General features: G+C 40.2%; 2 protein-coding genes and 1 long non-coding RNA gene across 8 annotated transcripts; all 3 read right to left on the reverse strand.

The window, feature by feature from the left end:
- Positions 1-305: 305 nt before the first annotated feature.
- Positions 306-3,698, reverse strand: LOC143303037 (uncharacterized). 6 transcript variants are annotated; one of them, XR_013058999.1, is made up of 8 exons: positions 3,092-3,698; positions 2,784-2,879; positions 2,429-2,707; positions 2,085-2,353; positions 1,905-2,001; positions 1,134-1,742; positions 826-989; positions 306-733 (listed from the first exon to the last, which is right to left on the reverse strand). It is a non-coding gene; the product is annotated as an uncharacterized LOC143303037 (long non-coding RNA). The 6 variants fall into 6 exon arrangements; XR_013059000.1 differs by having other exon boundaries at positions 306-989; positions 1,134-1,560; positions 1,638-1,742; positions 3,092-3,697; XR_013059001.1 differs by having other exon boundaries at positions 315-989; positions 1,134-1,205; positions 1,638-1,742; positions 3,092-3,694.
- A 5,263-nt stretch (positions 3,699-8,961) lies between these two features.
- Positions 8,962-11,336, reverse strand: LOC143303040 (venom protease-like). Its single transcript, XM_076620791.1, has 6 exons — positions 11,258-11,336; positions 10,785-10,874; positions 10,004-10,306; positions 9,742-9,843; positions 9,519-9,670; positions 8,962-9,190 (listed from the first exon to the last, which is right to left on the reverse strand). The coding sequence occupies exons 1-6, from the start codon at positions 11,334-11,336 to the stop codon at positions 9,026-9,028; spliced, it is 891 nt and encodes a 296-aa protein (XP_076476906.1). The 3' UTR covers positions 8,962-9,025.
- A 1,737-nt stretch (positions 11,337-13,073) lies between these two features.
- LOC143303111 (uncharacterized) lies at positions 13,074-16,939 on the reverse strand. The gene is made up of 4 exons (XM_076621151.1): positions 16,717-16,939; positions 14,721-15,148; positions 13,991-14,663; positions 13,074-13,753 (listed from the first exon to the last, which is right to left on the reverse strand). The coding sequence occupies exons 1-4, from the start codon at positions 16,937-16,939 to the stop codon at positions 13,074-13,076; spliced, it is 2,004 nt and encodes a 667-aa protein (XP_076477266.1).
- Between the last annotated feature and the right edge of the window lie 8,536 nt (positions 16,940-25,475).

Here is a 25,475-nt window from a genome sequence, read left to right on the forward strand (position 1 = left end):
AAGGTGTTAATATCTTTAATATTTGCAAGTTATTGTTTAGCGCTAATTAGTTGGAATGTAACAAGTGGTGTACCAGAATTGAGATAATTAAGCCACACGAACAATCTTATTTAGATCTTTTTAATTTTTTAATTCTCTTTTGCTCTAATACTTCGTAAAATTAATCTTCATTAGCTACTACACTTCATAGAATAACAAGAGATAATTTTTCTTATATAACGTTTCCTTCATAAAATCTATCATTAAAGTATATCTTCATAAAAATATCATTCCATACTAACGGTATATTTGGTGTCATACAAGACAACAGTTACCAGTGATGACATATGTGACTTTATAAAGATATCTCGTTTTATTATATATTAAAAGAATGAGTACTTGCTGCTATATTTCAGATGAAAAAAGGAGGCAATGATTTTACAGTAAAATCGTTCGTTTACAACTGATTCATTTACATTTCATGATAATACTGTGCATTCTGAATATGCTATGATTTGGTTTAAAATAATAAATAGTCCGTTCTTGCATACTATTGCTCCAGCTTTACTTGTATTCTCGATATTGGTATAAATAGAAAGACAATTAATGTCGTTCGAGTCTATTTTCGGATCATTTATATTACGTTTAATCCATATAGTTATTATATGAGACATAGTATCGTAAAATTTGGAAGAATAAAACGTTCGTACAGGAAGTACATTTTATAAGAACTCCAACAAATCTGCGTGTGCACCTAAAATACAAACTGATAGTGATTGTTCATAAGTTTATATACATTATCTAATGTCAATCGAAGGTATCAATTCTTTTTCTCCATAAGAGTACTTTTTCATTTATATGTGTTCAAAAATACATGTGTTCAACCGTGAAGGATATGTCCCCTACAACGAAAAAGAGTTTTCCTATACTTAATATTTCCTTTATATACCTATGAAAGTCTATTCTTCGCGTAGTATGAAATTATGAATAAATCTGGAATATTGTTCAATCTGAAAAGAAAAATAACTTATTGACATCATTCATTGATACGAGATTCAGAATGTTTGTTTTGTCTTGCAGAAAAAGAAGGCAGCCCTTTCTTTTAATGTGAAATAGAAAGCGAAAATTTGAAAACAGATTTTTTGGAAATTTACTTGCAAATATCGTTTTCAATATCGTGATTTTCTTCCCAATGGTACTGTACTTTCAAATTTTCCAGTATCCCTCTAAAAACAAAAAGTCGAACCTCGTTATTATTAACGTAGGCATTACAAGGAAGAGAAGTATTAGAAAGCAGCTCCTTTTTATTATGGATTTCTTTATAATCATGTAAATAAGAAATTCCGGAAATTTTTTCCTAAAGAATTTAATTCTTGTGTTTTGATTGATAATTATTACACTACATACTAACTTTTCGCATACTGTTCGCGTCTAACCATTACCTAATAATAACTACTTCAAAATTACATATGTTCTTGCACGAATTCAAAAGTACGTATGATACAATTACAATTGATTCTAAAATAATAATTATTTAAAGATATTAAGATACTAATTAAACGTTTCACTATATTTCAAAATCTGGAACAACAAATTTTTATTTATAAAAAATGAAACTGTGTTTATATATTCTTTGTCAAGATGCTATTTCTTATTACCATGTCGACATTTTTTAAAATTCATTTTGTTATCTCTACGCAATATGAAAATTCATATACTGCTTAATATTTTTTACATATTATCCATCCATCGCATGATATCTCCTGAAAAATCAAAATATTAATGTTATATTATTATAATGCTTCTTAAATTTCAATTTTTGACAAATTTGAAATCCAATATATTTTGCACAATTATTATTTATCAAAAAATTCTAAGTTAGTAACTTTCCTTTCAAATGGCAAATAACATATACTTTGACTTACCTGTAAGTTTTTGTTCCTAATCATCATTTCCTCTTATAGAACATCATTATTGTTCTTATAATTACTACCAGTGTCATAGATATTGTAGTGGCTACAACTGAATTAATAGAAAATGATAAATAACTGTGTATAACAATAACACATAACTGTGTATAACAATGACACATAACTTTTACTTACATATCAGTCGATAAGGGATTACTGTGATATCCTGTTGATGTTTCTTAAGGCACTTGATTAGGTGTGATACGGTATCATTCCTTATGGTATACTGTAGATAAGTATTTTAGAAAATAACAAGAATAAATCTAAATTATTCAGAGGTTCCAGTTTCGGCTTAGACATAAATACAGGACCATTTGCAAAGAAGAAAGGGTGCGTTTCTACAGCCTCGTTATAGTAACCATGAATACCAATCTCTGAATTACTGGTTACTAAACATAAATATCCTATAAAATTTAATATATTTCTTTAATTTTTAATACATACATGAGTTAGTAGTTCTAAATTATGAATCATCCTACCTGTGATATTACACTTTTCCTTATAATATCATCGCTCAAGTGAACAACATTAAGATCATGTAAACCATGTCATCCTATCTTACTGTGAAGATACTTAGTTATGTTATCTAACATTATAAAAATATCATCAAATTCAAGTCCTTTTATTCACATCACATGGCCACGACGATCTGGTTCTTCGTTATATAATGTTCTAAAATTTGTCGTATATATAGGATGTACAAACCTTGATATCAAGGTATCAGTTCTTCCTTCCCAAGGGACAGTTTCATTAAAATTCTGATAGAATTAAAAATTAATTATTAATATTCTAACAATCATATATGTTAAATACATTATAGTCAACGATATATACCTGAGCGAATGTAGGGGTGATTCCTTGATAATTATAAATGTCATCAGCCCACATCATTGTGCCACTTCTTTGTACTCCAGCCTCTAGATTAACAGCCTAAACAAACATACAAAATTTTATAGAAGCTGTACAAAATATAGTATATATGCGCAATATTGAAGCGTTCAAGGGGATATAAAGGTAATGTACATCACATACACGTGTACTCTCATGCAACAAAATACAATTAGATTTAATAGTATAAGCTCTTTTATTCATCATAATAGATTGGAAATTTAAGTGTCTTACGAGGGTGAGTAAAAAGTTACCCGCTCTGTCGGTGTAGAATTTATTTTAAGCAATTGTCAAAAAAGACATACATCATTTTTTGATGTATCACTTTATTTAATCACTCAATTTCTGTATACACTTTGTCCATTTGCTGAAGGACCTTCGTATTTTCTCATTAAAAAATGTTTTGGGCTGGGCTGCGAACCACGAATGCATCGTCGTCTTCACCTTTTCATCAGCTTTTTCGGCATCCATCTCGCACAAACTTTTTAAAACCCAAATCTGTCGTGCACTATTGCATAAGCAGAGCCGTGGCTGATTTGCAACTGATTTGCCACATTATCCAGTGTCACTCGTCGATTCCATAGAGCATAAGTTCATGAGCACGTTCAATGTTGTCATCGTGGATGTGGACGGGCGTCCAGCTGTTTTTTCATAACACTTGTGCGATCTTCTTTGAACTTTTGTGCCCATTCGAACACACTTCGTGACAAAACACTTTCTCCATAATGTGCATTAAATCTTTGATAAATATAGGCATCAAACATAGCCTCCGACCACAAGAAACGAATCACCGCATCCTGCACTGTTTTCCTGCAAATCACCATTGCAAAGCGCCATTACTCGCGCAACGGTCACAAACGAATTGACGTAACACAATGAAACCTACACAGCAGCACTGAACAGATATGACGTCATACGAAGAGTGCAGATGGGTCAATACGGTCGACAGAAGTTTTAACTATCTGGAGTGCGGATAAATTTTTACTGAGAGTCGTATAGGAATCTGTAATCTGTAAGTATACCTTTGGCTGAATTGAAATTTCTCTTATATATAGTCAAAAATGCAGAAACAGTGTATTGAATTGGAAAGTGATAAAAAATAAGTGAAATTTCGAGGTTGCATGTGATTGCATGAGTACACAGGACGTTTTTAGCGAATAAAAAATAATTTTGAAAGACACGAGACTTATCTTGTATTTTACGCACTCTCTGTGTTCGAATTTCCAGAAGCTCTCTATCTTATGAAGTGTTTTAGATTAGCCGGAAAATTTTGTATGTACATACAAGAAGTATACGATCTAAGTGGAATATTTAATTATTCTCTTGATACTGTGGCGGCACTTGACAGTAAACTTCCCAACAGTTTACGTCGCGTGACGCACGACACAAAGACCATATACCTGCGGACAAGATAATTGCCAGATGTCGATACATTCGTACCGAATATTTCCAGCTAGTCTAAGGACCGCTATAAATCTTAGTATTTATTTTAGCTAAGGTCCTCCAAAGAGACAGACAGTCTTTGTTTATCAGTCTGGAAGTCGACCACCTACCACGGGGACACACGAGAAATCTGCTGTCTCTCTCGTAGGATGCTGCCCGCTGGCAACACCCTCTCAAGGGCAGCTAGCATCCTTTTCCAACGACCAACACGAATTAGCCAATAAACATTAACGTACATTTCCCTCACTTTCCGAAGCAAAGCTTTTCTCAACGAATCCGATGCCTTCCCATCCCTAGACACATCCCAACGAGTCTTCCTCCGCAGCAGCATCGCGACAAAAAATCAGTCTACTACCGCGAGTCGACATATTACGATCGTTATACTTACACGGTTCGAGCCCCCCTTCTCCCACCTAGCATCCTTTTCCAACGACCAACACGAATTAGCCAATAAACATTAACGTACATTTCCCTCACTTTCCGAACCAAAATTTTTCTCAACGAATCCGATGGCTTCGCATCCCTAGACACATCCCAACGAGTCTTCCTCCGCAACAGCATCGCGACAAGAAGTCAGTCTATTACCGCGAGTCGACTTATCACGATCGTTGTACTTACACGGTTCGAGCCGAATAATTATCTAAGCTCTCGACATCTCGTGCAATCATTGTCCGCACTCGCAGCGTACCTCGAATCGTAGCTATCCAAGCTCTATCTTATAACCGCGCATTCGCGAACCGAATACAATCGCGAATCCTGCATCAAGTGTACTCATTGACATTAGAGTGAATAAACATTTATCGTTCAGTAAATCTGAGTTTTCCTTCCGACCTTATCACGACATATCCCCTCAAAGTGGTGACCCCGACGTGGTTATCAGTCAAAGAGGTGACCGTGATAGTACTCGAGAAACGTAACACCGTTAATCTAAATCAGTTCGAAATGACCACTAACGCCCATTCCAAACGTACGACGGCCGGCGGGGACAACGATAAACGCCCGATAAACGCTCCTTTCCGCGTGCCACCGTTCTGGCCTGACGATGTTGACTTGTGGTTCAAGATGCTGGAATTGCAGTTCAAAACTTTCCGGATCACGAGTGACCAAAAAAAATACCAGGCCGTCATTGCGAATCTCGACAAGTCGCACCTGAGATTAATTCGAGACGTATTGGACGCCTCACCGGCGACCGGGCGTTACGCGTACGTAAAAAAGGAGCTCATGAAGAGATTCGGAGAGTCGGACGCCAAGAGACTCCGACATGTAATCGAAAACGAACAAATGGGGGACAGGAAGCCCTCTCAATTTTACCGCGTTTTAAGAAACCTAGCCGTCAATTCGTTAACAGACGATGTCATCCTCATCGTCTGGGAAAGTCGACTTCCGTCGCGCGTACGGAGCTTCCTAGCCTCTGTACAGATCAAAGACCCGGAAACCCGCATACAAATTGCGGATATCATTTACGAATCCACCCGGCAATCAGGGCAGATCGTCGCGGCCAGCGCAGGCCATCTACCTACGAGAACCCACCCACCTGGCCAGGACAGCGGATTAGGCGACGCTATGGCAGCCGTCATCAACTCGGTCACCGTGCTGTTAGCGCGAATCGACGCCTTTATGAGCGAGATACGAGCGCTAGTAGCCCAGCAAAAAGGCAATGAACACCGTAGGGCACGAGCACAATCACGCTCGCGTACACAATTCCGCCGCCGTTCGCGCCCTCGCGATCCGCCGCGGCAAGACGGGCTGCGTTACTATCGCGCACAGTTCCGAGAAACCGCGAGGAAGTGCACACTCCCTTACTCGCGGAATTCGAGAAAGGGGACCAGCCGTCCGTAAATGCGGCAAACGACGACAGTTTGGCATCTCGCCGCATATTCGTAACGGACAAGAACTCGCGGATCTCCTACCTGATCAGTCTCACGGTAGACGCGTCCGACTACGCAATAGGGGCAGTATTACAACAACGCGCGAATAACGAATTACAACCGCTAGGATTCGCAACGAAATCTTTGACCCCCGCTCAGTAAAAATATAGCGCGTATGATCGCGAACTACTCGCAATATACACCGCAGTCAAACATTTTCGACACGCCTTAGAAGGCAGAAACTTTACAATATATATCGACCTATATATATATATATATGTATATAAACCTCTCACCTTCGCGTTCAAACAAAAATTAGAAAAATGTTCGCCGCGACAATTCCGACATTTAGACTACATAGGACAATTTACCACCGACATTCGAAACATAAAGGGCCTAGACAACAACGCAGCCGACGCTCTGTCACGCATCGACGCGATAGGGAAGTCGGTGGATCACCAAACTCTCGCCGTCGCGCAAGAAAACGACAACGAACTCGGCGACATCGTAAATTCCAACACAACCGCGTTACGATTAAAGAAGATACGCTTTCCTGAGCACGACGCGGAAATATATTGCGACGTATCAAACAACATTGTAAGACCGTACGTGCCGAAATCCTTGCGACGCGATGTATTTAATTCGCTCCACCGACTTTCCCATCCAGGGATACGCGCAACGCAAAAACTGGTGACGTCGCGTTTCATTTGGCCATCCATAAATAAAGATTGCCGGACTTGGGCACGACAATGTATCCCGTGTCAACGATGCAAAGTCACCAGGCACGTATCCTCGCCCGTCGGAACATTCGGAGAATTAGCAGGCCGTTTCGAACACGTACACATAGACATTATCGCGATGCCATTTTCACAGGGCTACCGATATTGTCCAACGTGTATTGACCGCTTTTCGCGTTCGCCCGAAGCCATTCCCATCGCCGACATGGAGACAACAACCGTCGCTTCAACCCTCCTCTCCACATGGATAGCTCGGTTCGGCGTACCTTTAAAAATAACGACCGATCAAGGACGCCAGTTCGAATCAAACTTCTTCAATGAACTGTGCCGGTTGCTTGGCATCAAGCATTTACGCACAACAGCCTATCACTCCGCGTCCAACGGGATCGTAGAGCGCCTACACCGACAACTAAAGGCAGCAATAAAATGTCACAGTACGAGCAATTGGGTAGAAATCCTACCAATTGTTTTATTAGGCATAAGAACCGCTTTCAAGGAGGACCTGAACGCGACGGCAGCCGAAATGGTTTACGGTACCGACATACGATTACCGACTGAGTTCTTCGCACCAACGATGCAACAGGCCAATACGAAATTCGCGAACCGTTTAAAAGAGCAAATAGAGAAAATCAGGCCTCACCCGATTACGCGACACGGCGAGAAGAAAACCTTCGTGTTCCGCGAGCTCGAAACAGCACCATATGTATTTGTACGCCACGACGCGAGCGGAGTTCCTTTACAACCACCGTACGACGGACCTTACCAGGTTATACAGCGTGGAAAAAAGACTTTTACCATCGAAATAAATAATAAAAATGTAATAGTCTCCCTAGATCGGTTGAAACCCGCTTTTACTGTATCTGACGACATCGAACAACAACAATTAGAAACTAGCGCAGGAACCCACGACATGTTTATACCGGTTAAAACCACAACTACGCAAAACACCGAGCGGGCACAGCAACGCGAAGACGACTCAAGAAGTCGGTATACCACGCGCTCGGGCAGGAGAATTCGCTTTCCTGATTATTTCCAGGCAGGTTTTAAATAAGTAGCACGTAAGATCTATCAAAAAATGTATAAAACGTTATCACTGGTAAGGGGGTACTGTGGCGGCACTTGACAGTAAACTTCCCAACAGTTTACGTCGCATGACGCACGACACAAAGACCCTATACCTGCGGACAAGATGATTGCCAGATGTCGATACATTCGTACCGAATATTTCCAGCTAGCCTAAGGACCGCTATAAATCTTAGGATTTATTTTAGCTAAGGTCCTCCAAAGAGACAAACAGTCTTTGTTTATCAGTCTCGAAGTCGACCACCTACCACGGGGACGCACGAGAAATCTGCTATCTCTCACGTACGATGCTGCCCGCTAGCAACACCCTCTCAAGGGCAGCTAGCATCCTTTTCCAACGACCAACACGAATTAGCCAATAAACATTAACGTACATTTTCCTCACTTTCCGAACCAAAGCTTTTCTCAACGAATCCGACGCCTTCGCATCCTTAGACACATCCCAACGCAGTCTTCCTCCGCAGCAGCATCGCGACAAAAAGTCAGTCTATTACCGCGAGTCGACATATCAAGATCGTTATACTTACACGGTTCGAGTCGAATAATTATCTAAGCTCTCGACATCTCGTGCAATCATTGTCCGCACTCGCAGCGCATCTCGAATCGTAGCTATCCAAGCTCTATCTTATAACCGCGCATTCGCGAACCGAATATAATCGCGAATCCTGCGTCAAGTGTACTCATTGACATTAGAGTGAATAAACATTTATCGTTCGATAAATCTGAGTTTTCCTTCCGACCCTATCACGACACATCACCTCAATACATCCAAAACAAAATTTACAGAACTTCTCAGAAAGTTGGTTTACTATTACCAAAATTAGTTTAAATATAATTAGTAAAAATTTAATAAATGCTCGTTTATCGTCTCTACGTATCTAAGTCGTGCAAATATAGCGTACGTAAAAAGTTAGTGTCGTTTCAAAGTAACATTTCAAGCATTTTAAGACTATAATTCTTGACGTAAAAGACAATATAAATCTGAGCTGCCTCTTATCTCCACAATAATACATTCCAACTTTATTTTTCGTGCACGAAAAATGATATTTATGGGATACTAATAATTTTGCAACACTGGGATAATGAAGTCGTCGAGGTACGACGTGACTCTCGTGTAAATGCCCGGATAACCAGGTACGCCGCATTCATGACCAGATGACACAACACCTATTTGATAGTAGGTGAATTGCTGTGGTATCATCAGTGGTCCTCCGCTGTCAGCCTGAAATGATTGTTAAATTTTTAATCATAGTTACTGAAATATTTCAATCGAATTGTATTGAAATTATACTTATATACAGTAATAATCTATTATTGACTTATGTATTGAAATATTCCAATTTAGAATGTATATATTATATGTATTTTGAAAAAAATTAAGATTAGAAGGAAATTAGATTAAAGACCATAATGATGTGTGAGAAATGGGCAAAACTATTCAATTGTGTTTATCTATTATTTTTCATGTTCAAGACGTTGATTTGATGTTGATTCGAATTGACATGTCCCCAGACACCGTATAATTTATAGTAAATCTGTAATGTAATTACTCCACAAGCATCCTTTCCACCTCGAGGGTCTCCGCCGGCGCATATTTCTTTATTGGTGATAGTTATGTCAAAATCCTCATAAGCTTTCTCGCATACGGTGTTGGTAACCACTGGCAGTTGCAGTTCCATTAATGCGTTAGTATATGATTCACCTACAAAGAAAATGGGAAGGATATTTAAGAATGAAAGTATTTCATTTTATCATAAAACTGATATCACTTACTAAAGTTTAATGCTCCCCATCCAGCAATGAAGGGGTTATAGCCCACAAAGTTTTTATTTCGAAGGGATTTCTCTATGGGGAGACAAATGGGATGTATGTACTCTGAAAAATAAGAAAATAAATGAAAGTGAAGGAAACGAATGACGAAAAGTATGAGAAAGAATTGAACATGCTTTATGATACAATATATGTGTACAGTAAGAAGTTTCAGCAATACCCAGTAGCATAAATATTAGAAACTCAACAATATTTAAAGACTTACCCGAAAATGGAACATTGTCCTTCAGTTTAAGAATAGCAATATCATTATTGTTCGACTCGGCAGAATAATCGGGATGTATTAGTTTAGATTCGACTTCTATTTGAACAGGGTGCGCTCCGTCGTCATCTCGTTTTAGATTTAAGTCCCCGATACGAACCACGTACAAATCATCGTCATCTGCACAATGTGCTGCAGTCAAAACATGCCTAGCCGATATTAGGGTACCTGCGCACAGCCATTGTGTTACCCAATGCGGGTTTGAGCAATTACGGAATCCTACTGCAGCGATCCATGGCCAAGCACCTGAAATGCAATAGATATAGTTGGGAACATACATAATTTTTTCTCGCGTGATGAGTTAGAAATTATTGTTATCCATTGGACATTCGACGATGCAGACTCTCAAATAGAAATTTGATTAAGAGAGAAATTGAATTTTGACTTCAATGGAACAACACTTAGTTAATTCTATACAATTTCCACTTGAAATATACTGAACTCTAAAGTTCGAATATGTAATTTCTTCCCGAACACTTTTTCATCGCCATCCGTATCATTACTCGTATGTCGATTTTTAATTTCAAGTAAAAACATACTCTTTCTAACATGAACTAAAAGGAGGAAATAATTCAAGTTAATAAACAAAGTTACTACCAATGAAACCGTTGTATTATTATTTAAATTAATTGAAACGTACTTTGATTGCTGTTTAATGCCTTTCAATTTCAACCTTCATATTATATCGCTTATTATTGATAGGAAAGGAATAGATAAAACGTACCAAGTTTAGCTGGTCTACCACCAACCACCCTGGTATGCGTTACGTTGCTGAAACCACAGTGTGGTGGACGCAAGGGCACATCCGAGGTTGCTATAAAACATTTATAGTGAAAGAAGTTATTATATTTAGAGAATTGACAGTAGAGTGATGAATTAATTCGTCTTCGCTGGTTGTTTCACGATTATCCTGGTTATCACGTTTGTTTTCTACGTGAAGCGAGTCGTTGGAATATTCGCGAAGTTAACGAAGCATTTTTCACAAACAAAACCGGTGAAGAGGCGAATACTTAGGTGGAATTTTCCCATTAACTTCGTGACCATTAACTTCGTGACCATCTCGAAAATAAAAAATCAAACGTGTTCCTTTCAATTTTATGTGGTCACGCGTGACTTCGCTTTTTTCACTGATAAAGGCTGTGTAACGAGATCGTACTGCAATCTGCAGTATGGAAAAAGACAACTTAAAGTGCAAACCTTTAGTGCGCCCCGCTTGAACCGATGGATGCAGAACAATTAACGCCAAACATGCGAACAGTATATCGAAGCCAGTCATCGTCCTAAAATAAAAAAGTGACGGATCGAAAAGACGCAGGACTGATAACAATGAATGAATCTAATAAAAGAAACTTGGTTCACACTATGATTCAATGTTTTGCAACAAAGAGCGAAAAACTGTGGCGATTTAGAAAGACTGACAACAATAAAGGAAACCGAGTTCGTATTATAAATTGAATTTGCATTAGACAGGAAGCACGATCATGTGAAATAGATCGTAGGAATGACAAATATCATCGACATACGTTTCTGTGTAATTTCATGTTTGAAAATTGTTTAGTATAACACTAGAACGATCAAACTCGTCGCAGTGACAAGCTTCAAAATTTTCATTTGTGCAAATCGCTAAAAAGCTCCATAACTCTTTTTGTAAAATTAACGTTGATTTCTGTTGAGTTAGTAAGACGACTACAAGAAACTTAAGAGAAAGGTACAAATCAGGAAAATCATTCATTTCAGATAACTTTTAATAGAAAAATCTGGATACTCGTAAATATTAAACACGTTTCTATAGGTACATAGGAAGATTTATAACAAAATACTCTATATAAATTCAATTCTTATTGTATATGTTTCGATCGTTCGCGGAGAGACGCGATCGCGAGATAGCACGTCAACGAGAGTTGTAAGTTCCCGTTACGATTAAATAATCGACGCCACGAACTGATCGATTCCCTTATTTCGATTAGGATAATAAGGGTAGTTCAATGAAATTCCACAGAATTAACACAAATAAATTAATGTTTATTTCAACAACTTATTAACTAGAAAGATATAAATGGAACAAAAAAAATGTAACTGCGTTTTGGTTGATAAGTAATGCGCGACATACCACATGTGTTGACGGTTCGACTTCTCGAAAAGTTCTGAACGCCTTTCGATTTTTTTCGTTTTTTCTGGAAGGCGACCCCCACTACGTTCGAATCACGCCACATTCTTTTACGCGAGGTAAAATAACGGCCACGAGTCGACGTTTCTGGAAGTCGCCCTGCTTGATAAACCATGCGCTTGCCACTACAATGTTTGTTTGCCGGGCAGACGCGACGGTCCGTCTGCGACATTATAGTGCCGCGATCGATAGTTAAGAATATGACCTATGGTTAGCCGCATGGCGTAACATTCTCCCCCCGTTGAGAGGGTAACGATCAAACTAGCGAGGTGTGGTTGAAGTTCCCATCTTAGTTCGTCTCGGTGGCTAGTTGTTCGGGTTTCTCGAGATCGGGTTGAATTGGCAGTGGGACAAGCCTTTTGACGGCCCAATCCAAAACGCTCTTTGCCGTCTGAACTGTAGCTGTCCGGATGACACCATCGGCGCCTGGATGAACCTTGATAACTCGGCCCAGAGTTGTCCTCTCTGAGGATGACGATTGTGCCCTTTTGGATGCCGTGTCCACCCTTGCTCCATTTATTGCGGTTGGTTAGCTCGTTCAAATACTCCTTATGCCAGCGGTTCCAAAAATGCTGTTTAAGCTGTTGGATATGCTGCCATCTGGAGAGTCGGTTCGATGGAATGTCTCTGAAATCTCGATCACGTAAGCACATTAGTGAATCGCCAATGAGGAAATGTCCGGGAGTGAGGACTAGGAGATCATTTGGATCGGTGGAGATAGGAGTTAGCGGGCGGGAATTGAGGACTGCTTCTATTTCTATGATAAGAGTATTCAATTGTTCAGAGGTGAGTAACTCGTTGCCGGCTACACGTCTGAGGCGGCGTTTAAATGACCACCGCTGCTTCCTATAGCCCACCGAAATGCGGTGAATGAGGGGGAATGAAGCGCCATACGATTTGTTTGTCGGCTAAAAATGCGGTTACTTTTTCTTTGTGATCGTCCGATTGTAATAAATCGTGAAACTCTCGTAATTCGTTGGTTGCTCCTTTGAAGTTGGTGCCGTTATCAGAATGGATGGTGGAGCAATACCCTCGAGCGATAAATCTGCGAAGAGCGGCGATGAAGGCTTCGCTAGTGAGATCGCCAACGAGCTCGATGTGTACCGCTTTAATTGCTAGGAATACGAAAGTGGCTTCGTATACCTTTATCTGACGACGGTTACGATCTCGTTTTTCTTTGATGTGGAACAGCCCGCAATTATCGACGCCGACGTTTGCGAATGGGCGAGATTCCGTTACTCGCGCCTCCGGCAGATTACCCATTATGTATTCTACCGATGGTGGTTGAGCGCGGCAGCAGCGAACGCAGCCTTTGATCGCCCGCCATACTTGACTTCGGGCGTCGACGGATCTTTGGCTTACTGCGTATAACGTAGCCTGCGTTCCGGAGTGCATGTGGATATTGTGCTCGTGTTCTATGATGCGTGTTGTAACGGATGACTTAGGTAATACTATGGGATGTTTCTGGGCGAAGGTCATCGACGAATGACTGAGTCGACCCCCGACTCGCAATATTCCTTCCTTGTCTATGAACGGATTGAGTCGCGTGAGCTTACCCTTTATCGCCGCGTTCCGATCTTTTTGGAGTGTACGAATTTCCTCGGAGAAATGGATGTTTTGCAACAATTTTATCAGCTTATTGTACGTTATGCGTAATTCGGTAACAGTTAGGTGTGCCGCTCGGTTCTTTTTCTGTTTCCAACGGAGGCAACGAGCTATGATTCGTATCAACTTGGGCCAGGATGAATACCTTTGCAACAAACTGTAATCGGCGGGGTTTGCGGACAGACAAATCGCCCCTTTCTGCTCCGGTACTTCAATTTGCGGTGTTAGCGCCCATGTCGGCCAATAGCCTTCCGACTGGTAGAGCCATGCAGGACCGTGCTGCCAGATGGTTGGGCGCAGAAACTCTTCGGGTGTTTGGCCGCGTGATATTAAGTCCGCGGGATTGTCGTCGGTAGGAACGTGGCGCCAATCGTGGATGCTGGTTTTTGTTTGAATTTCGAAGACTCTGTTAGCGACGAATGTTTTAAGGGTGTGAGGTGATGTATTGAGCCAATGGAGGACGATAGTGGAATCGGTCCAATAGATAGTTCGAGTAATTTTGTGTGATAGAGCTTGTTGTACTGTCGACATCAGGGACGTAAGAAGGAGTGCTCCGCTCAGCTCGAGCCGAGGAATGGTCTGGTACTTGAGCGGGGCGACTTTCGATTTTGCGGTTAAAAGTTGGGTCCAAACACGGCCGTTGGTGTTAAGGGTTCGGAGATAAACACAGGCTCCGTAAGCCTTTTCGCTGGCATCGCAGAAACCATGCAGTTCAATTTCTATTGCGAACTCGATTATTGCCTTGCGTGGGAACCGGACATTGTTTAATACGGGTAATTGGGCATAGTACCTTTCCCACTCTGTATGTAACTCGATCGGAAGTGATTCATCCTAATCGATTTTCGACAACCATATTCGTTGAAGTAGCATCTTGGCCCGAACAATCACCGGTGCGAGCAGACCGAGCGGATCGTAAATTTTTGCAATCTCCGAGCTGATGATTCGTTTCGTGACTCGGGAGGGCGTGGGTTTGACTTCGACCGAGTAAAAAATAGAGTCGTCGGATGAATTCCAAAACACCCCCAGCGTCTTCAAGGTTTGCGAGTCGCCCAAAAAATGTTGGTGATTTGTTTCTTCTAAGGAAAGTCCGTGTAATAAGTCATTATCGTTTGACGCCCATTTTCGTATGTTTAAGCCGGCCAGTTGAAGTAAATTGGTGAGTTCTGTTCTGAGCGTGAGGGCTTCGTCCTTCGTTTCAGCTCCGGTGAGAGCGTCGTCGACGTAGAAATCCCGCTGCAGAACCTGTGCTGCACGTGGAAATCGATGTCCTTCGTCCTCTGCCAGTTGCTTGAGGCACCGAATAGCTAGATACGGGGCTGCGGATAAACCGAACGTTACAGTGTCAAGCTCATATGTTTCTGTTTCTCCACTCGCGCTGCGCCATAATATCCTTTGATATTTCCGATCCTCTGGTCGTACGAGGAATTGCCGATACATTTTCTCGATGTCGCCAGTGGGTACGTATTGATGAGCGCGGAATTTAATTAATATACAAAATAAATCTTCCTGTAACTTGGGTTCTGTGTGAAGTGTATCGTTTAGGGAGGTTCCGGTAGTGCTTGGTGCCGATCCGTCGAAAACTACACGGAGTTTGGTGGTTTGACTCGATGCTTTGGTCACGCCATGATGGGGTAAATAGTATCCGTTGTCGTCGGAGTGGTTGTCATTGATCTTCGTCATGTGTCCCAACGCCAGGTATTCCTGTATTACCGTTCGATATTCTTATTCGAAGCGTTTGTCGTGCTGGAATCGGCGATTGAGTGAGGCGAGTCGTTTACTCGCCAGCGTTTTAGAGGATCCGAGTGACTGAAGCTGATCGTTGAAAGGTAGAGCGACGATGTATCGTCCTTCGCTGGTGCGTCGGGTGTGGGCTTGGAAGTGTTCTTCGCATCGTCGATCTGCCTCTGAAATATGTTTAATTGAGGGTCCTTCATCGATTTCCCAAAACCGCGCGAGGTCTGCTTGTAAAGTCGTCGTGGATGTGTGAAATATGTTTGTCGCGGTTTGGGAAGTTGGACTCCCCCCGATTACCCATCCGAATCGCGTCTTTTGCAGACGCAGTTCAGGCTCGTCTGGCTGCGTGAGGTTGATTTGTCCTACACACATCGACGCGAGTGTTGAACCTGAGCTTAATAGTACATCTATCGGAGCTGGTAAATGAAATCGTGGATCGGCCAATTTGAGATTTTTTGGTATCTCAAGTGTCGAACGATCGATGGGTTCGCTGGGAATTAAGATTGATATGGTTGGAATGACAAGGAACGGTAATGTCCGCGTGTATGTACCGTCAGTGGAAGTGATCGTGGCCGTGATGTGTCGCTTAGAAGTCGTTGTCAAGGTATCTAGAGCTCCGATCGGGACCGAACATTTGTTTTGCCTTATCTTTAGCGATTTTGCTAATTCCTCGGTAATGAAATTCATACTAGATCCGGTGTCGAGCAACGCTCGACAACGGATTGGTTGCTGTTTATCATTCAAAATGTTAATCCGCGCGTGTGATGACTAGATCATTGGACAGTAATTCGGATGCGATTGGTCTGATATGTTCGGTCATCAACGGAGTCGTCGATCGTCGGCGTCATTGGTTGTGTGTTCATTTGTCACTGGGCGGTGGACTTGGAGACGCGGCTGTTCGTGGTGTTTCCGATCTGTGGTCTGTTGTGTGCTTTTTGCGACGAGTGGGTGATACGTAGGGTGGCAAAGAAGGTGTTGTGGATCGGCTTTGTCCTATGCAGCATTGTATGATGTCGTTCTCCGCATACGCGACATGATCCTGCGAAACAATGCTTCGTTGCGTGCCCTTTCCCGAGGCAGTTGAGGCATAGTGATGCTCTTTTGACCTCCCGAATGCGTTCGCGAAGGGATTTGGTTTTGAAGGTGTCACATCTCCAAATGGGGTGTGGTCCTTGACAGGTGGGGCATGTTGGAGTAACCTGTGTCGCCGTAAGTGCATGCCCTCGTGATGCGCGTTGACGGACCGGAGTAGTTTGTTCCGGTGATTCTCTTGTTTGTCTGACCGCGGTGATCGGTCTGGAGCTTCGTGCTAATCTCTCTAGGAACTTTAGTAAATGAATGTACGGAGGCACCTCGTTATTGGGCAGCGTCATTTCCCATTGCTTTTGGATACTTAGTGGTATTTTCGAGAGGATGAGGCTGTTGAGCATAGCACTGGTATCGGGATAGGATTCTCCTAATTTGTTCAATGCATATACGTGTTGTTTAAATGTGTGGACTAAGCGCCTTAATTCCGTTGGAGATTCCTTGATTATCCTTGGATAATCAATTATTGCCATGCAGTGACTGAAAGCTGTGTATCGTGGACATTCGAAACTCTCCTTGAGAACGGCTATAGCCTGACTGTAGTTTACATTACTAAGGGGTAACGCGTTTAAACAATCGGCTGCTTCTCCTTGCAGGGCGGACTGCAGGTAATGGAATTTCTGTATGTCCGTGAGACTAGGATTTTTATCGATTGTGGAAGAAAAGGTATCATAAAACGTGTTCCATTTCTCTAAGCTTCCGTCAAAAGTAGGGAGCCGAAGATCTGGTAATTTAATGGCTATCGGATTTAAACTTGCGGATGATGCACAGGTTGGAAGGTTTATGGATGTCGACGGCGATGATGCTTGCGCGTTCCTCAGAAGATTTTGTAGCTTTATGTCTACCGCGACGTACTGATCCCTTATTTCGAAGCCGCGCGCTTGTTCCTCCTCGTCCAATACTTCTAATTCGAGTTGGATCGCTTCGAATTGACTCGCAACTTCGGTCAGTTGTTTCTCGTAATTCGTTAATAAGGAGTTTTGCTGACTCTCGGATTGCTCGTACTCGTCCAGTCGGTTCGATAAGTATGTGAATCGGCCGCTACAATAGCCTCGTCTCCGACGCAGGGAGATGAGTTGGTCTTCGCTCGTCATCGTTGCCGAGGATAGGAGATGGTCGAAATAAGGAACGAGCTTACCTTACTGTCGTGCGGCGTGAGGTCGCGTGTATGTTTGGTGAGGAACGCCTTGTTCCTTCCCGACGGCCACTCGTTCGATTGTATTGTTAAGTTGTGAAATTCGTTGCGTTGATGATTGTCCAGCTGCGACGGAAGGCTGCGTGGTTGCGTTCCCTTGCCAATGGGATGTGTTTCTTCGAAGATGACGCGCCTGACGTCACTGGTTTCGCTGTAGTGGATGCTCCTGCTCCCGCTGCTGGTTTTGATAAAGTCACGTGGCACTGTGTGGTCACTGGTAAGTGCACTCTTCACTGGCACGTGATCCGGCTCGAAGGACCAAAATGTTTCGATCGTTCGCGGAGAGACGCGATCGCGAGATAGCACGTCAACGAGAGTTGTAAGTTCCCGTTACGATTAAATAATCGACGCCACGAACTGATCGATTCCCTTATTTCGATTAGGATAATAAGGGTAGTTCAATGAATTCCACAGAATTAACACAAATAAATTAACGTTTATTTTAACAAATTATCAACTAGGAAGACATAAAGAGAACAACAAAAAAAATGTGACTGCGTTTTGCTTGATAAGTAATGCGCGATATATGAGATGTGTTGACGGTTCGGCTTCTCGAAAAGTTCTGCACGCCTTTCGATTTTTTCCGTTTTTTCTGGAAGGCGACCCCCACTACGTTCGGATCACGCCACATTCTTTTACGCGAGGTAAAATAACGGCCACGAGTAGACGTTTCTGGAGGTCGCCCTGCTTAATGAACCATGCGCTTGCCACTACAATGTTTGTTTGCCGGGCAGCCGCGACGATCCGTCTGCGACATTATAGTGCCGCGATCGACAGTTAAGAATATGATCTATGCTAAGCCGCATGGCGTAACAGTATATTTCGTTCCTACTTACCTCACCACTCCTGAGAATCGTGGATATACTTGTACCAACTTTCGTCGAAGTACCTATTTATACCATCGCCTTATCATTTCACTTACAATTATCTATTATATAGCATGTTTTATCGCACATTACCGATAGTTGTGCTACTAAAATTTACAAAACAGCAATAGCGTGGTAACAGAAATGAATACTTTCGCGCGTACAACATTACATAAAAGTAACCTTTGCGGTGAAATCTGCTCGTGTTTGCGTGTGCAACTATAATTCATCTTAAAAGTCATTGATTTGTAGGCACCGAATTATCAGAAATCAATCACGTAAATCTTAAGAATCTTCTACTTGTACGCTTGATGGTTAACTAAGAGATGCCACTCAACGATGCCCATTTTTACGAAAATTTCGCAATGCTCCAACAGTGATACTTCACGCTCGCGCTATCATACGTTAACAGTATGTCGTACCTCTCTGTATATAATATATACGCACTCGAGAGAGAGACTGACACATCGTTACTCTTTTTTCGGGAATCAATCTCTTCTTTGCCATATTCTAGCCACGGATGCTCCGTATTTTCCTACGAATGGAATTCCCTTCGTTGCCACGTTTCCGGAATCGAGCAAATATCTTAAGACGCAACTAATCAGAATATTCTAAGTTATGATTTACCATTATCAGATTTTTTACGTCAGAGGAAATGCCTGTGTCGTTGTCTAACTTAATAGTTACCATTCCATAATCACTCAAAGGAACAATGTTAAGATCGTATAAACCACGATATTCTATCTTACACAAAATTCAGGTCCTTTTATTCCAATCACATGACCATGATAATGTGACATCAATCGCATCTCAACCTACAACAGAAATAAGACATCGAGCTCCGACGTTCGAACACTTTTCCACATCATAACCTACACCAAGCCCCTCAGCATCCTCAAACCAAAAGGCATATAAGCCGAGACTTCAGCCAGCTCGGGCAGTTCTTGTTCTAGTTTCTGTTCTTGTGCAGCTCCTTTCTCTCCGGTTCAGTGTCATTCTGTTCTTGTAAGTGCTAAATTTATAATAAAGTTCGATAAAAGAAAATTAATAGTTGGGTTACGACTCAGCCTTCTTTTCTCTTACAATCCAAGTGTCAATTTTACGTTACAATAATCTTCAATGTAGCTCCTCAATATATAATATTCCAAAATTTATTGGATGTATAGGATGTACGAACCATGAAATTCTAACGCGAGCAATTGAACGCGCAAATAGAGGTCCTCTAGCATCCAGCACGTAATTCCTGTTATTTGTCACCGAGATGATCTCGTGTCCTTAGACACACCCCATTATAGTTTTCCTCTGTGGCATCATCGGGACGGGACGGGCATTCTTTTACGCGCTCCCGTCGACCAAAGAGTAACGTCTTTACGCTCAGCAATTATTTTTACGAGTCAGACTTAGATTCAGCGAGAACGCCCATCTGTCATCCCGTTGGCCGCGGTTTCGTTATTGAACCGGAGACCACTGTCACTAGTGTCGCGGACGTCTCACCGCCGTGGTAGATTGTCAAACCTGTGTTATTCATACCTGTGTCAATAAATCGTATCTTCTTTACACCGCAACGATGGCTACCTTCAATGAAGACTCCTCAAACACCGACAACCCTATCCCCAATGTCATTCCGACATATATATCCACCGAAAATGCGCTCTTATAGACAAACGCTCGATTCGCGTCATAGCTTTTAAAGCTTGTCGCACCTCAATCCGTTGGAAAAAGTTTTTCCTGTAGCATATTTTATTTTTACGAACCAACAAGGTCTTTGTTTATTTCCTTCTTTTTTTTGCTCCAATTTCCCCATTGTTTTTACAAGGATAGTATTTCAGAGCCACTAGTCAAGTTTATTGTAACAATAAACGTACGTTTCGGAAACATTTTGTGCTGTGAAACAGAATACACTAAAGTTTGAAGGTCACATCGATTTTCGAAAGTTTATAAATGGAGGTGTATGACAGTATCACCAGCTGTTGCTGTCCAAGTAACTCCAACATCGAAATACTACAACGATTCCAATCGAAAACGCTAAGAGCCTTAATAGACGCATCTTGGTATGTTACCAACGAAACCATCCATCGCGACCTCAAGATACCTACAGTCAAAGAGGAAATAGCAAAATATAGCGACAGATATAGCAAAAGAGTCAACAAACACCGAAACCCCCTAATCACTGGACTACTCGATACGACGGACCAGATTCGCAGGCTGAAGAGGCACTACCCGCTAGACCTAAACGTTAGATTCATTTAGTTATCCAAATTAAGCATATGCACTTACTTATAATACTTATAAATTATACCTATCTATAATAAGTATTAACTTATTGTAAATAAACAACCATGTCACTGCGCCACGTCAGAAAAATTACTGAAAATTCTCAACGCGAGAATTGATTGTAATTTCAACAAATAAATAAAAAAAAAAAAAAGTACCTTTGTAATATCGTAGAATAGCTTTGATTGGAGATCGGCTGAAAATAGAAAAACCGTGTACGTCGTGTTTCTGTGGTTCGTTTACATTTAAGAGTGCCTACGTGACTAAAGGCACGTAGTTGGTAGTTCTTACATAGGTATGAGGGAAACAATAGACAACGTTAGAAGAAGGACGGTTTCGCTATCCAAGGCGAATCGAAAAGTGTGCGTGTTGCGAGAATCAGAGTTGATCGAGACGTCGAAGCATAGAGTCGTTAGAATTGAGATGCGAGTGTTGTCGAGTGTTAGAGTTGCTAGTGAGAGAGAGAGAGAGAGTTACCAAATAGTTGTCAAGTTATTTGTTGTAAATACGAGCGTTGCATTTAGTTTTCCTGTTAATCAAACATCGTTTCTCTGTCTAACTAATATCTGTATTTTCAATCCATTATTAATATATTCCGATATTACACCTTCCATAAATCTCATAGATTTCCTAGTAAAGGTCCTTCAAACCAAACAAACGTCTATTTCCGAAGAATTTCTAAAGACTATTGTCTACCACGGCTGGACAAGGGAAAGTTAGTTTTTCTCACGTACGCTGCAACTTTCCTCCCACTAACCACTTTCTCTCGAGGGCGGTTAAGACCCTTCGTTTAACCAATTAACAACGAAGCCTATTCCCTCACTCTCCTAACTAAAATCGTCACCAACAAATCCGATGGTCCCGTGCGCTAGACACACCCATCCTTAGCTTTCCTCCGAGACAGCATCGTCTCCCAAGACAGTACTGATTTTACATCCTTCGAACGGTCAACATCTTTTTAACCGGGTATACACACCCGTAGATCAGTCACTCACTCATCTCGTACATACGCACCAGCGTAACTGCCTTCGTTATAAGTTGTTGGAATAAACGGTGAAATATAACTTACTCTACTGTGTCATATTCATTTAACCACCTCTGTTATCTTAACCGAAACTGGGCAGCGACTACTTCGCGGCGTCGATTCACCGAATCGTAGCGAGAAGTACGTATCGTAGTTTATGATTTGCAACAGAATCCCTGCATCAACGCAGGTTCGCGAAACGTACAACTTCACGCACCAAATATCGATTACAGTCAATCGACACTAATAATCAATAATTTGTCTGCGAGATGCTCCTCTGGAAGTTTTAACTATATATATTCCGGTTTTAACTATATATATTTAACTATATATATTAACTATATATTTTCCCTAGGAACAGTAAGATTTTAACGATACAACTTTATCAAGAGATCTTAATGTCATAAACGGTATCGAAACTTCGTAATTAATATTGTTAAGGAAGAAAATATTGGTAATCTCCTCGAACGACGAGCGCTTGATATTCACAATTAGAACTCGATATCTTAGCTTCTTATAATATCCTAATAAAATGTTATTTATCGATTACAATTGTCCTGTCGTATTTTATTGTGTTTACTTTATAAATGTGAACTTTATTCAAAAAGAGTTCATCGATGATTATCCATTACAGGTTGTTAATAAACCTGAATTATGCACAAAGGAATTGCCGTTAATAACTTAAGATTCTCTGCCCGTCGTACAGGGTATATATAGTAATTATTCTCGACGATCGTAACGTTTAAGTCCAATTCGAGCTCATAGTCCCATGCGAGTTAAACAACGACAATAGTTTGAATTTCTATTTGTTCGTTTGTCGTCTGTTTATACCCGGAGCACCTGCTGTAAACCAATAAAAAATTTATTAGATCTATAAATAACACATATAAAACTTATTAATTTATAATTAATATAAAATAGGAGAGCACGAAACTTCCTATTTTATGGATATGTTAAATCTTTGTAAAAAATACCATATCATTAGTATCATTTTAATCGTTCTAAAGGATTTAGCCGCATAAAGCTGTGACCCTTGGAAGAATCGATATTCACGCGTGACAAATTGAAATTGTACAAAGGTTCCGGTACGAACATCACAAGTGTCGATACCAGGGGCACAGGCACATGTTCTGGGTTCATTATATATTTATAAAGGGCTGACAATTCAGTGGATGGTCCGGGTAAATTTAAATTGTAAATGAACGCATTGCTGGTTTCAAGTAAAAGCCTGGATAAGAGCGGATATGGTATGAGAGTCTGTCGTGGAAAGGGGAACAGGCCGCTTTTATTTGTAAAGTTTGAATCTCCTCGATATTGAAGATGTTGAAGCTGCAAATATGTATTTCATTTTAATCCATTCGAGACCGAGATTTAATTGTAAGACTTCTCCCGATGGAAAAATATTTACTGGTCTGGAATCGTGCATCGCTAATTAGTAAAAAAGTAATAAGCAAGAAAGCAATTATACTACCGGATTGGTATTTCTATTTTATTGGAGATTAATTAACCTGAGTAAACCAACAAAAACTTATCGAAAATCAATCGAAATTAAATCACCTTTTCAAACAGGCTATAAATAGCCAACTAATATTTGCAGTAATAAACTTCATTTTCGAATAAAGTATACGCTCTATAAATTGTAAATTGATAATTTCGTTATTATATCATTTTTCTTAGTCTAAACTGAATTCAGTGAAAAGAGCTTTCAATTGAATTACACACTTCATTAGTTTATGAATTATATTCGTTACCATACGTACAAAAGAAGGTTGACTGGTTTAAAAATTCAAAGGGTAGAACCTCCAAGCTCACGATTGGAAACATCTTCAGTTCAATGGTTTAATTTGCCATTTAATTGAATTCTCTGGCAATTTCAGCGAACTGTGGGCTTTAGAAGTGTCCAGCATTCAAAGGCAAGACCTCCTCCATCTTTCTCTTTCTTTCAGTTCCAACCTCAAGTAATTGACCTGTTAATTCGACGCTATATTTACATGCTCGCAAGGGATTCAGACGACTTCATTGCGTTAAATTCGCAATTTAGCAAACACGAATGTCTCAATCAATTTGTAGTTCGAAACAAATAAAAGATAATCAATTTTTCAAAATAACAATCGATATGTTCAATGCATTTGTCGATGCATTTGATCGTTATGTTCATTTAGCATTTTTATAATAAAAGCGTAGAACACATGTACATACACGTAATATTCCATGAAATGATTTATACAGACTATGAGTCTCGTTTTATCATATTATAAAAGAATGAATTTTTCCCAATAAATGTAACTTTATACAAAATATCGTTTAAAAAATTCAGTTTTTATTCTCATCAAATTAATTTAATATCGGAATGTGTCATTTTAGTCGTTATAAAAATTTTATGTCAAAAAGCGTTCACAGATACATATATAAATAAATGTCCAATCCTATGCATTTATTTAAGCTGAAATCTGAACTTAAATATTTATTAACAATATTCTGACGAATATGTAATGAAAAATAAAAGCAGCTTTATTTTTTTTATAGGATGGCTCATGCTTTTTATTCATTTTATGTTTTTCGTTGTCGGCGCGTAACTACCTCTCAGCCGCATGAATGCCAGGTTTTATTACTCAGAAGCGAAGAAGCAAATATACGTTACCTTGCATGGAAGGACATTAGATACACATAAAAGTAATAACGTAACTATTTACACATGGGGAATATTTATTTTTGTATGAAATATTTTTGCTTCTGAATTCTCATTATAAATGTACGTCCATTTCCTACGTTAAAGTACGTCTCTGCTTTGAAAACCTTCATTTAAATATAACGGTTAAGAGAATATTATTAGAGAAATATTAAAACGAGACGCTAAAAGAACATTTTAATAAAGTACAAATGATTATTTGTTCTGCTGTAACTCCAATTTTATTAAATTTAAAATGAATCATTTATACACTGAACCGGAATATAAAATTTTATTCCGCAAAAATCATAAAGTTGAAAGTTAGGAACGAATAACAAATGAATAACATAGTTTCATTAAAAGGCACGTGTACGCCAATCCGCGTAATAACTTTGACACTCCAATTATTATAAAATATGTATCCTTAAGGGATTTTTTTGCGCGAATGCAATATACTTTTCATACGTGCAACTGAATAAATGGGACGTGATTTTCAATATTTCTTTCTGTAGAATTTATAACAAAGTAACTTTTTCACAAATGTTTTCGCTAACATTTTTACAACGTAAATGTCTTCTTTTGTAATTAATAATTTCAACATTTCTCTGAACAGTTTCGTTGCGATAAAAAAAATATACAAAGCTTATGACGTGCTTGTTTAAAAATATTTATACGGAACAAGACTTTGAATTTGTCAGACCAATCGTCCTAACGAACGAATAAATTAAACGACTCGTAACAAAAAATTATTCCTGTCCATGTTTCTCTTTGTAAAAGTAATTCAAGGCAAGTTAGA

The sequence above is a fragment of the Bombus vancouverensis genome, chromosome 8 (genome assembly GCF_051014615.1).
Source record: "Bombus vancouverensis nearcticus chromosome 8, iyBomVanc1_principal, whole genome shotgun sequence".
Lineage (NCBI taxonomy): Eukaryota > Metazoa > Arthropoda > Insecta > Hymenoptera > Apidae > Bombus > Bombus vancouverensis.